At 43.1% G+C, this 12,995-nt stretch overlaps 1 protein-coding gene across 1 annotated transcript in view; it reads left to right on the top strand.

The window, feature by feature from the left end:
- The first annotated feature begins 2,485 nt into the window (after positions 1-2,485).
- The window catches only part of COQ10B (coenzyme Q10 homolog B (S. cerevisiae)), a 22,627-nt gene continuing 12,117 nt past the window's right edge, over positions 2,486-12,995 (top strand). The window contains exons 1-3 of the mRNA XM_011949987.1: positions 2,486-2,732; positions 9,039-9,188; positions 11,645-11,837. Coding sequence (XP_011805377.1) covers positions 2,617-2,732; positions 9,039-9,188; positions 11,645-11,837 — 459 coding nt within the window. The 5' untranslated portion in view covers positions 2,486-2,616. The remainder of the gene's footprint in view (positions 2,733-9,038; positions 9,189-11,644; positions 11,838-12,995) is intronic.

The raw sequence follows: 12,995 nt of genomic DNA, 5'->3' as shown, positions 1-12,995 counted from the left end.
GTAACACACAAGTAGGCATATAGAACTAGAGGACCCAGTAAATTTCTTTCTCTCTATTTTTAAACGGAGTTTTGCTCTTGTTACCCAGACTGGAGTGCAATGGCGCGATCTCGGCTCACTGCAACCTCCACCTCCCAGGTTCAAGCGATTCTCCTGCCTCAGCCTCCCGAGTAGCTGGGATTACGGGCATGTGCCATCATGCCCAGCTAATTTTTGTATTTTTAGTAGGGATGAAGGTTTCTTCATGTTGGTCAGGCTGGTCTCAAACTCCTCCCACCTCGGCCTCCCAAAGTGCTGGGATTACAGGTGTGAGCCACCGCAGCCGGCCAATAATTTCTTAAAATAATCTAGTATCCAGCTTTCAAATTTCTTAGTCTCATATATATATTTTTATATTTAGTTTGCACTGAACAAAATAAAAATAAAGCCTTTTACATCCTTCAAATCTACAACTGTCTCCCCCTCCGCTTCCTTGATATTTACTCACTGAATAAACTGGGTGACCTGTTCTATAGAATTTCCCATATTCTGGAATTGGCAGATAGTATCCCCTTGGTGTCATTTAACATGTTCTTTTCTTTTTGGTTTGAGTCAGGGTCTCACTCTGTCACCCAGGCTGGAATGCAGTGGAATGATCACAGCTCATTGCGATCTCAAACTTCTGGGCTCAGGTGATCATCTCGCCTCAGCCTCCCCAGTAGCTGGGACTACAGGTGTGTACCACCATATTCAGCTAATTGTTTAATTTTTTTTTTGTAGAGATGGGGTCTCACCACGTTGCCAAGGCTGGTCTCAAACTCCTGGCCTCAAGCGACTCTTCTGCCTCAGCATCCCAAAGTGTTGGGATTTCAGGCATGAGCTACTGTCCCTGGCCTGAAAATGTGCTTTAAAGAAGACCTTACTTGAATACTGGAAATAGTTAAGATTTAGAGAAGAGCAAGGATTGTGTATTTGAAAGTAATTGATACAGAATTGTCCATGCAGCTACAGAACCACCTCAGTCTACAAGTACATCATATGTTGTACTGCAAAATGTTTGACAAACCTTGTAGCTGATGATTTCAATTTACTCCACAAAGTATCTAGTAAAGGGTGACTGCAGTGAACCAAGCAAGAGGAGAAAATAATCATAGACACAACAGCTGGAATATTGCTTTAAATGTAAATCAGACCAAGTGACTCTTCTGCTCTCAAACTCTAATGGCTTTCCTTCACACTTAGAATACAATAAAAAATTGGTAGCACACTATGGCTTCCGTGGCACTAGGATAAAGCTCTACCTGCCTCTCTGACCTTATTTCCTACCACTTTCCTCCTCTCGCTGTGCTCCAAACTCCTTGCTCTTCCTCAAGCATGCCAAGATTGTTCCTGCCTGGTGCCTCTGCGCTCGCCGTTCCATACACCTGAAAGTCATTTTCTCCCAAGTAATCAGAGTTCACTTCCTCACTTCATTTTAGGCTTTTGTTCAGTGTCATCCTCTCAGAGCCCCTCTTAACTACCCTATATAAAACAGCACCCTACCATATTCCTCCCTTTTCATCTCCTTACCCTGGTTTACTGTTTAGTCTACAGGACATATAACAAGCTGCCGTTGTACTATAAACTAATTGGTTTCTTTCCGCCACTAGGATATAAGCTCTGTGACAGTGAAGACTTTTTGCTCACTTCTCCAGTATCTAGTAGGTGCCACACAAATATCTGACTACATTTAATCAACAATCTCATTTACTGTTCCCAAACTATATTAAATAGGTAGTATTGCTATCCTCACTTTACAGTTTGCAGGAAAAGTATTGGCGTACAAACCTTAAGACCTGAGAACTGAGGGAACAAGAAGTCTGGACTTGACGACTGATCACCGAAACAAGTAAATGAAAGCGAAGTCGTCTGATTAGTATGGTATAAGGGAAACCTAAGCCATACAAGAACACCAATTAAAATTTGGGCCACGCAGGAAGAAGGCAGATGGAACTGCTGCTGGATAACTGAGGCTCTTTCCTAATGACAGGACCTTATGTTGCCCTCATAATTACCCCGTGAGGTAGGCAAAGCAGGCATTGTATTACACAATCATTAACAAGCAGGACGGGAACGGCCAGGCTTCGCAGCCAGGAGCGATGGCCTGTTTGGCTCCGCCCTCACGGGTTTGGACAGTTACATAATTAACACCCTAACCCTGGGGCTTCCCGCAACCCCCGGAGGGGCTGAAGTCACTGGCCTCCCGACCGGAACCGGACCTCAGAAGAACCACGGCGGTTGGTTAATCCAGGAAAATTCCTGCGCGGGGCGTGGACTGAGCAGTCACTGAGTATTATGCAAATTGTGCGAGCTCGCGGGAAAAGCGATTGGTCGGTCCGGGGAGAGAGGTGTGTCCGGGCCGGCTTGCATTTCCTCCGATTGGCCGACAGGCTGACGGGAACGTTTACAGTCAGCCCTACGTAGAATGAGCGTGTGTCAGCGACGTGCAACCCGGAAGGGCAGAAGGGGCGTGTCAGGCTGCGCCAGGGGACCAGCCGATTGGCTGGGAGGGACCGGAGCCGGGCTGCCGCCCGAACAGAGGAGGGCGGTGCTGCAAGGCTAGTCTGGGAGGTGACGACCGGCTTCGGAGCGTCTATCATGGCAGCTCGGACTGGTCGCACGGCGTTGAGAAGGGTGTTCTCGGGATGCCTTCCGAAGTCGGCGACAGCGGCCTGCGCCCCCGCTCGGGCGCAAGCGCCCGTGCGGAATGGCAGGTAATCAACAGCGGGGGCTCTGCGACGAGAGTAGTTTTACATTTTGGGTGCCAAGTTGGAGGACCGGAAGGATTTGGGGGTGAGGCGGAGCCGGACTCGGTGCATTTCCGTGTCTTTAGAGGAGAAAGCTCTGGCGTTTGGCATCTGAGGGACTCAAGAGCGGCGCGCATCCCCCTGGGCCCAAGGCTGTGTTCGTGCCTCGTTTCGCTCTTGAGAGGCGGTGAAATCATCGGCGAAGCGACTTTGGAAGCAATTTGGCCATTCGTGCCTTGGGGCTCTTCCGGTCTCTTCCCCTATGGCCTGTTGCTACTGCCTTAGCTTTGCGCGGAAGGGTTGCCGGCTGCTGGTTGTATGGTAGCTTGTGGTTTGGCGGGAGCTGCCTTCTCCGATTCCTTCTACCTGCCGGATGGTCAGATGCGTTTTCCCAATTTCTGAAAGAGTGCTTTGCCCTCGCCATTTAGTGTTTACAAAACTAAATATAGCCAACATAAGGGACCTGAATTTTTTCACTCTGCTGTAACTTACAGGTCCTGTAACCTTGAACCGTAGTCTGTTTTCGATTTTCCTCTTTGGTTCAGTTTTTTGGTAGGTGGGGGTGGAGATGGAGGTCGGGACATGGATACCATACTTATACGACTTAGTTTCCTTTTATTAATAACATTGTAATGTTCTTGAAAATTAAAGTTAGTGTGTTTAAAATGAATTCAGGTGTACAAAGTACGAGGTGGGGAGAGAAAACACAAATCTAGTTGAGCCCCAGGACATTTAGATTAAATTAAGATCCAACCCTACGGGAAACGAGGAAATAATTTTTTTTAAAAAATGATTCAATTAAGAATTTTTAAAAACACCAACAACCTTACCAAATCCAAATCCTTTTAGACAAATGTTGGATGAGACAAATAAAATCATAAAATTACTCATGCTTTAGAAAGTAACTTCAAAAAGTAATTTCAAGCAGAACAACCCCGTCATACTTCAGATCTGTTTGTATTACTCTTATAAAATGTTGTCTTGCAAATAACACTTGCTTTTGAGAAAAATACAGTTGCTTTAGTGATCAAATTGAGGCTTCAGTTCCAAGATAAATACTGTTTATGATAATGAGGGCGACAGTTTGAGTTCATTTCCAGTGTTAGTCATCAGATTCTGACCTTTATTATACTTAAGTATTTGAGAGAGTAGTACTGGAAGACGAGTGACAAAAAAGCTGTTTTCCATGTGGTCCAGTGGTCCAGTATTCATTTCATGGCTTAACTGTATATATGAATGTGTGTCTCCTCATATCGTAATTTAAGACATAATATTCCTGGAAGTGCATGAAAATAGATGTGCTGTCCAGGGCACTGTAACTATAGCATGCAAATTGATCAGAAAATGTCCTGCTAGTTTGCTTTAAACACAGGTGTTTTCCTTAGGATTGTAATCAGATTGTGTAAGGGTATTTTTTTGGGTAGGCTGGGAGGCAATACATGAACCTGGTAGAAAGGTTCATGTATTGACTCCCACTAAACACATGAACCTTTATATATAGTAAAAAGTCAACCAGGTACCCAGTTCACCTCTTTAGAAGCAAAGATCTCATCTTTTCAAGTAAAGGTTTCAGCACTATTCACAATAGCCAAGATACGGAATCAACGCAGGTGTCCAACAACAGATGAATGGGACTGGGCCCAGTGGCTCACGCCTGTAATTCCAACACTTTGGGAGGCTGAGGCAGGAAGATTGCCTGAGCTCATGAAACCAGCCTGGACAACATGGCAAAACCTTGTCTCTACCAAAAAAAAAGAGGAAAAAAAAGTGTGTGTGTGTATACACATACATATATACCGAAAAATTAGCTGGCTGTGTGGTGCAAGCTTGTGGTTCCAGCTGCTCAGGAGGCTGAGATGGGAGCATCACTTGAACCCAGGCGGTTGAGGCTGCAGTAAGCCTTGTTTGGGCCACTGCACTCATTACTGGGCAACAGAGCCAGACCCTGTCTCAAAAAACAAACAAGGTCGGACACAGTGGCTCATGCCTGTAATCCCAACACTTTGGGAGGCTGAGGCAGGAGGATCACATGATATCAGGAGTCTGAGACTAGCCTGGACAACATAGTGAGACCTCTTTTCTACAAATAAGTAAAAAATTGGCAGGGCTTGGTGGCGCATGCCTGTGGTCCCAGCTAATTGGGACCTGAGATGGGAGAATTGCTTGAGCCCAGGTAGTGGCTGAGGTGTGTTGTGACTGTGCCACTGCACTCCAGCCTGGGTGATGGAGTGGGACCCTGACTCAAACACAGCAACAACAACAAAACAGAAGAATGGATAAAGAAAATGCAGTGTATATATTAATACACGACTGGAATACTATTCAGCCATAAAAAGAGAATGAAATCCTGTCATTTGCAGCAACGTGGATGGACTTGGAGGACATTATGTTAAGTGAAATAAGCCAGGAACAGAAAGTTACACATGACAAGTTCTCTCTCATATGTGGAAGCTAAAAGAACTTGATCTCAGACAGGCACGGTAGCTCATGGCTGTAATCGCAGCACTTTGGGAGGCGGGCAGATCACAAGGTAAAGAGATCGAGACCATCCTGGCCAACATGGTGAAACCCCATCTCAAAAAAAAAAAAAGAAACCCCGTCTCTGCTAAAAATACAAAAATTAGCTGGGTGTGGTGGCAGGCGCCTGTAGTGGTAGCTACTTGGGAGGTTGAGGCCTGAGAATCGCTTGAACTGTGGTGAGCCGAGATAGCACCACTGCACTCCAGCCTGGCGACAGCGGGACTCCATCTCAAAAATAAAAAATATGCCACCCCAAAATATAGTTATTTGGCGTATTTCAAGCTGATTATTCTGCACTCCAGCCTGGCGACAGCGGGACTCCATCTCAAAAAAAAAAAAAAAAAAGTTGATCTAATGGAAGTAAAAAGTAGAACAGAGGAATACTAAAGATTGGGAAAACTGGGAGAAAGGAAGGGATAGGGAGAGATTTGTTAAAGGATACAGAATTAATGCTAGCTAGGAGGAATACATTTCTAGTGGTCTATACCCGCGGTTCCCAACCTTTTTGGCACCAGAAACCAGTTTTGTGGAACACAGTTTCTCCACAAATGAGGTTGGTGGTGGGGGATGGTTTCGGGATGAAAGTGTTTCACCTCAGATCATAAGGCATTAGTTAGATTCTCATAAGAAGCAAACAACGTAGATTCCTTACATGTGCAGTTCACCATAGAGTTCCTGCTCCTATGAGAATCTGATGCCACCGCTGATCTGACAGGAGGTGGAACTCGGGCGGTAATACTCACCTCCTGCTGTGCAGCCTGGTTCGTAACAGGCTACGGACAGGTACCAGTCCATGGCCTGGGTGTTGGGGACCCGTCTTCTATACCACTGTAGGATGACTATACTTAGCAACAATATATAGTTTCAAATAGGTAAAAGGAGGATATTGAATGTTCCTAATGCAAATAAATGATGAATGTTTGAGATGATGGATGTGTTAATTACCCTGATTGATCACTATACATTGTATTTATCGAAACATAGAATTATGCTCTTACCACTATTAGAAAATCAACTACTACTTGTGATGTCCCAGAAAATTTAGAATTCACAAAGCCATCTTTTTTTTTTATATTTTCATTCATAAAGTGTTATTTAGAGCTGAATATATAAGAATCTTAGAATCTTAAAAGGTCCTAATAAGTTCACCCATATACAGTTTATGTTTCTTTTCCATTACACTGTGTTTTTTTTTTTTTTTTGAGATGGGAGTCTTGCTCTGTTGCCCAGACTGGAGTGCAATGGCGCTGTCTCGGCTCACTGCAGCCTTCGCGTCCCGGGGTCAAGCATTTCCCCTGCCTCAGCCTCCTGAGTAGCTAGGATTACAGGCACATGCCACCATGCCCGGCTAATTTTTGTATTTTTAGTAGAGGCAGGGTTTCACCGTGTTGGCCAGGCTGGTCTCGAGCTCCTGACTTCCGTTGATCCACCTGCCTTGGCCTCCCAAAGTGCTGAAATTACAGGCGTGAGCCCCCGCACCCAGCCTCTATTACATTGTAACAGATAGTCATGTAGTATTTAGCTTAAGCACATTCATTGACCTCTATTTCATTTTCTCTGTAATAAGCCTGTTCAATTTTTATAAACAGCTCTAAAGTGCTTTATTGTATTATAGAGCCCAAATTTGTCTCCCTGTAGTTGAGGTTTTATTTTATACTTTGGGGTCATATTTTCTTTTTTTTGAGACGGAGTCTCACTCTGTTCCCCAGGCTGGAGTGCAGTGGCACGATCTTGGCTCACTGCAAGCTCCGCCGCCCGGGTTCATGCAATTTTCCTGCCTCAGCCTCCCAAGTAGCTGGGACTACAGGCGCCCCCCACCGGGCAGAGCTAATTTTTTGTGTTTTTTTAGTAGAGGTGGGGTTTCACCGTGGTCTTGATCTCCTGACCTCGTGATCCACCTGTCTCGGCTCCCAAAGTGCTGAGATTATAGGCGTGAGCCACTGCATCCGTCCTGGGGTCGTATTTTTTTTTTCTTTTTCTTTTTTTGAGACAGAGAGTCGCTGTTGCCCAGGCTGGAGTGCAGTGGTGCGATCCACTTCATTTACATATATATGTATGTATATATGTGTATGTATTCATATATATAAATAAATGGAATGAGGCATTAAATGCTGCTAATGCCTATGTGTATTGGTATATACATATACACACACACAGTTATCATGTATGTACATCTTTTCTCTCTTTGCATGGCTAACTCCTTATCCCCTATGTCTCAACTGAAATCTTTTAAGGGATTCGTAGGTCACCCTGTCTAAAGGAGGTCCTAATTACACCTCCCTCCTCCCCCCATTTCTTTTTCAGCAGTTTTTTGAGTCAATCTTCACCTAGAATATAATATTCATAAGGCTTATGTTTGTTCTATTCACCATTATATCCTTAGTACCTAGCACAGTCTTAACTTAGAATAGGGGCTCAGTAAATATGTGGATAATTTAAATTGAATTATCCTGGCCAGCAATGACTATTAGTGTCAAATAGTTATGTAATAATATTTTTTCTTGTCTTTTTTTTATTTTTTATTTTTTATTTTTTGAGATGGAGTCTCGCTCTGTCTCCCAGGCTGGAGTGCGGTGGCACAATTTCGGCTCACTGCAACCTCTGCCTCCCAGGCTCAGGCAATTCTCCTGCCTCAGCCTCCCGAGTAACTGGGACTACAGGCACCTACCACCACACTCAGCTAATTTTTTGTATTTTTAGTAGAGACGGCGTTTCACCATGTTAGCCAGGCTGGTCTTGAACTCCTGACCTCGTGATCCACCCGCCTCGGCCTCCCAAAGTGCTGGGATTACAGGCATGAACCACCTCCCCCAGCCAGTTACGTAATAATCTTATTAAGGAAAGTTGAAAATATTTAGGTGAACAAGCATATATCAAACATTTGTATATAGAAGTACCTCAAACAATAACTTTCTAGTTAACTAGACATATTTTTACATACATGCATTGAAATGGAGACTGCGAGCTAAAGGAGAACACAGCAACAGTTGGTTTTTATTTGCTTTGTTTTTGCTTTTGTTGAGACAGAGTCTCACCCCGTCACCAGGCTGCCGTGCTGTGGTGTATTCATAGCTCATTGCAACCTCAAACTGCTGTATTCAAGCGATCCTGCTGCCTCAGGTTCCTGAGTAACGAGAACTACAGGCACATGCCACCATAGCCGGCTAATTTTTAAGGTTTTTTTTGTAGAGACAGGGTCACCATGTTGCCCAGGCTGGTCACAAACTCCTGGCCTCAAGGGATTCTCATGCATCTGCCTCCCAAAGCAGTGGAATTACAGGTTTGAGCCACCATGCTTGGCATCAGTACTGACAGGACCACCAGATCTCTGCCAAGAGATTTGAGACCTAATTTTAAGTCTCATTGGAGTGGATCAAGAATTAAGAAACACCTGTGGATCTGGCTGGGAAAACAACGTAGGTAGACAACACAAATTGGAAAATAGATTTGGGTATCTAGCAAAGCTTATGGCAAGAATAAGTTGTAACACATGACTACAGAGTGAAAGCCAACTTTCTGGGAGAGATACATTTTATGCCAGAAGCTTCTAACCTAACTAAGCAATTATTTTTAGTTTTTTAACAGTGTTTAAGAAGCTGTACTTTTTCTTTTTCTGTGTGTGTGTATTTTTTCAGGAACATTCTGAAGTTGCAAAGCCTTCCAAAGTGTGATAATTACTTTATAATCTCTATAATTTGTGCTTCCTCGTAATTTTTACTGTCACTCTAAATCAGGTGATTTTTGTCTTTTCAGATATTTAGCTTCCTGTGGCGTACTGATGAGCAGAACTCTTCCACTACATACCTCAATTTTGTCTAAGGAGATATGTGTACGAACTTTCTTCAGAATCACTACACCATTAATAAACAAAAGGAAAGAATATTCAGAGAGAAGAATTTTAGGGTTTGTATATAACAAGAATTCTAACTAAAAGAGCATGTTCACAATTTTCTGTGGGGTATCGTGCCTCTTTCTGGATTATCTTCTTACAGACTAAGCTCTTTTTTCTAGATTGGCTTTTTTCTTTTTTTTCTTTTGAGATGGAGTCCCACACTTGAGTGCAGTGGCGCAATCTTGGGTCACTGCAACCTCCGCCTCCCGGGTTCAAGCGATTCTCCTGCCTCAGCCTCCCAAGTTGCAGACACATGCCACCATGCCCAGCTGTTTTTGTATTTTTAGTAGAGACGGGGTTTAACTATGTTAGCCAGGCTGGTCTCGACTTCCTGACCTCGTGATCCGCGTGTGGCCTCCCAAAGTGCTGGGATTACAGACATGAGCCACCGCTCCTGACCTAGGTTGGCCTTTTTCATAGCCCTTGCTATTTTATAAATATTTGTTGAATGAATATAATTATATGGTAAGTCTTTAGTATAGACTTAAATCTTTGACATGTAAAGAAAATTATGACCTACATTTTTTGTACATTGTTCTTTTCTGTATTAGCAACATTACTGATACATTGGGCCATATGTTTACATAGCTTCATATATAGATGACATAGATAAGTACATACATACTAAGGCTCCTCATCTAGAACCTTTGGTAAACATTTTCTGTAAAGGGGCAGATAGTAACTATGTTAAGTTTTGTGGGCCATAGGGACTGCTCAACTCCTTCATTGTAGTCCAAAGGCAGACATAGATAATATGTAAATAAATGGGTGTGGCCACATTCCAGTAAAATTTTATTTACAAAAACAGGTGATGGGCCAGGTGTGGCCCTGATATAGGCATAAATAGAGCAGATGGTAAAGACACTACAGTTCTGCTAAACCGGTAATATACCATCCCTCCATAGGGGAATTTCTACAAATGGCTCTTAATTCCTCCTTACTGGCCATGAAGCTTTGTGAAAGTGCATTTTGTTAATTTTACTCATTTGCTTTTGTTCTCCCTATTTTTCTGTAGTAAAAGACTTAACAGCATTGTTCACTAAGTTTACCTTTATTACTAGCTAGTCTCTGTATTGGTTAAGGTAATGCTAACAGCCATATAGATAATACCCAAGAGTTCATTTTTTTCTCATGTAGGGTTCAAATGGGTGTGTCGTCTACTCTAGTCCAAGTAGTGACTCAGAAACCTAGGCTACATCCAACTTTTGACCTCTGTAATTACTTAGTCTTCATAGTGTTAATCACATTGGTCTGGAGGTGACGCACAACACCTCCTCCCAGATATTACTGGCAACAGCTAATTGTGACCCCATCTAAACGCAGTGGGAATGAGGACTGGGAATTGTTGCTTCTGATGGGCAGGTACTTCCTAGCAACAGCACCACGTAAAAGGAGTGCAAATCTTTGCATGGACATCATTGCCACAGGTGTTAACTGTTAAAAAGAGAAACGGCAACTACAAAAATAGTGATTTAGTTTGCTTTACTCTGTGTGTGTGTGTGTGTGTGTGTATGTGTGTGAGAGAGAGAGAGAGGTGTACAGTGTCTCACTCTATAGCCCAGGGACCTGTAGCCCGAGAGAGATAGAGAGGTGTGGTGTACAGAGTCTCATTCTGTAGCCCAGACTGTGGCATGATCTTCGCTCACTGCAACCTCTGTCTCCTGGGTTTAAGCAAATCTCATGTCTCAGCCTCCCGAGTAGCTGGGATTACAAGCATGTGCCACCACACCTGGCTGATTTATGTATTTTTATTAGAGATGGGGTTTTACCATGTCGGCCAGGCTGGTCTCAAACTCCTGACCTCAGGTGATCTGCCCACCTCAGCTTCCCAAAGTGCTGGGATTACAAGCATGAGCCACCACGCCTGGCCATACTCTCAGTTTTAAAATGCTGGCTACTAAAAATTTAAAAACTACCTCTTTAGGCTGGACATGGTGGCTCATGCCTGTAATCCCAGCATTTTGGGAGGCTGAGGAGGGTGGATCAGCAGGTCAGGAGATCGAGACCATCCTGGCTAACACAGTGAAACCCTGTCTCTATTAAAAATACAAAAAATTAGCTGACCGTGGTGGCACGTGCCTGTAGTCCCAGCTACTCAGGAGAGGCAGGATAATCACGAACCTGGGAGGTAGAGGTTGCAGTGAGCGGAGATCATACCCCTGCACTCTAGTCTGGGTAACAGATTGAGACTCCATCTCAAAAAACAAAAAAAAACTACCTCTTTATATCACATTCAACTTGTGAGATGCCAAATTGTGATCTCTGCCATACCCTATGTATATTTATTTAGAGACCCTTTTATTTTCTGTGCTGCTTTGAAGTCATTAATTACAGAATGTGGTTCAACATATGTGTTGAATGATTTATTTACCATACACAGTAAGTTTTATACATACTCACTTTGAAGTATGTGTATATTATATAACTGGATGGAGTTAATACTTCTTTTTATTTTTATTTTTTAAAGATATTCAATGCAGGAAATGTATGATGTAGTATCGGGAATGGAGGATTACAAGCATTTTGTTCCTTGGTGCAAAAAATCAGATGTTATATCAAAGAGATCTGGATATTGTAAAACACGATTAGAAATTGGATTTCCACCTGTGTTGGAGCGCTATACATCAGTAGTAACCTTGGTGAAACCTCATTTAGTAAAGGTAACAGTTTTGTTTTTTGTTGTTTTTAAATATTCTTCCATATATTAACTCTGTCAAATGGATTAAAGTGTAATAACGTAAAAAAACTTATTTAACCTAACAGGAGGAGGGTAAAAAATGTATTACGTTTCCTAACTGTGTTGCTTTATACAATATTAGCATTCTTTCCAAATAAAAGTTTGAATATAATATGGGAATGGGAAACTTTCCCTTTTTTTTCCCCTTCTGTTGAGGACTGCTGACCCATAGGACAGATCACTTGTACCACCCAAGTGGGAAATGTTTTAATTTAATTTTTCAGCTGTTTTAGAATATGAATTAAATACTTTATTATTGGGGGAAGAGTAAATTTGTTTACTAAATATATAGTTATTTAAATTAAAGAAGGAATGGTGGGGAAGAAGGAAGGAACAAAATTAAAGTGGTGAGAGGATAAACAAAGGTAGAAAAGATACAGGCATGACACTGTGGCTCACCCCTTTAATCCCAGCACTTTGGGAGGCCAAGGCAGGCGGATCACAAGGTCAGGAGTTGGAGACTAGCCTGACCAACATGGTGAAACCCCGTCTGTACTAAAAATACAAAAATTACCGGGCATGGTGGCACGTGCCTGTAGTCCCAGCTACTCAGGAGGCTGAGGCAGGAGAATCACTTGAACCCAGAGGCAGAGGTTGCAGCATGCGGAGATAGCGCCACTGCACTGCAGCCTGGGCAACACAGCGAGACTCCGTCTCAAAAACAAAACAAAACAAAAAAACAAAACAAAGATAAATATGTCAGGAGGCTGAGATCAGAACCCAAGAAGTTGAGGCTAGAGAGAGCTGTGATTAAGCCACTGCACTTCAGCCTGGGCAACAGAGTGAGACCCTGTCTAAAAAAAAATAAAAATGAAAAGAAAAAATATAAAAATATTGGGGGGTGCACAGTGGCTCACACCTGTAATCCCAGCACTTTGGGAGGCCAAGGTGAATGGATCACCTAATGTCAGGAGTTCGAGACCAGCCTGGCCAACATGGTGAAACCCCATCTCTACTAAAAATACAAAAAAATTAGCCGATGTGGTGGCAAGCTGCTGTAATTTCAGCTACTCGAAGCTGAGGCAGGAGAATCACTTGAACCCAGGAGGCAGAGGTTGCAGTGAGCTGAGATCATGCCAGT

The sequence above is a fragment of the Colobus angolensis genome, unplaced genomic scaffold (genome assembly GCF_000951035.1).
Source record: "Colobus angolensis palliatus isolate OR3802 unplaced genomic scaffold, Cang.pa_1.0 Scaffold30, whole genome shotgun sequence".
Taxonomy (NCBI): domain Eukaryota; kingdom Metazoa; phylum Chordata; class Mammalia; order Primates; family Cercopithecidae; genus Colobus; species Colobus angolensis.
This window is presented reverse-complemented; position numbering and strand designations above follow the sequence as displayed.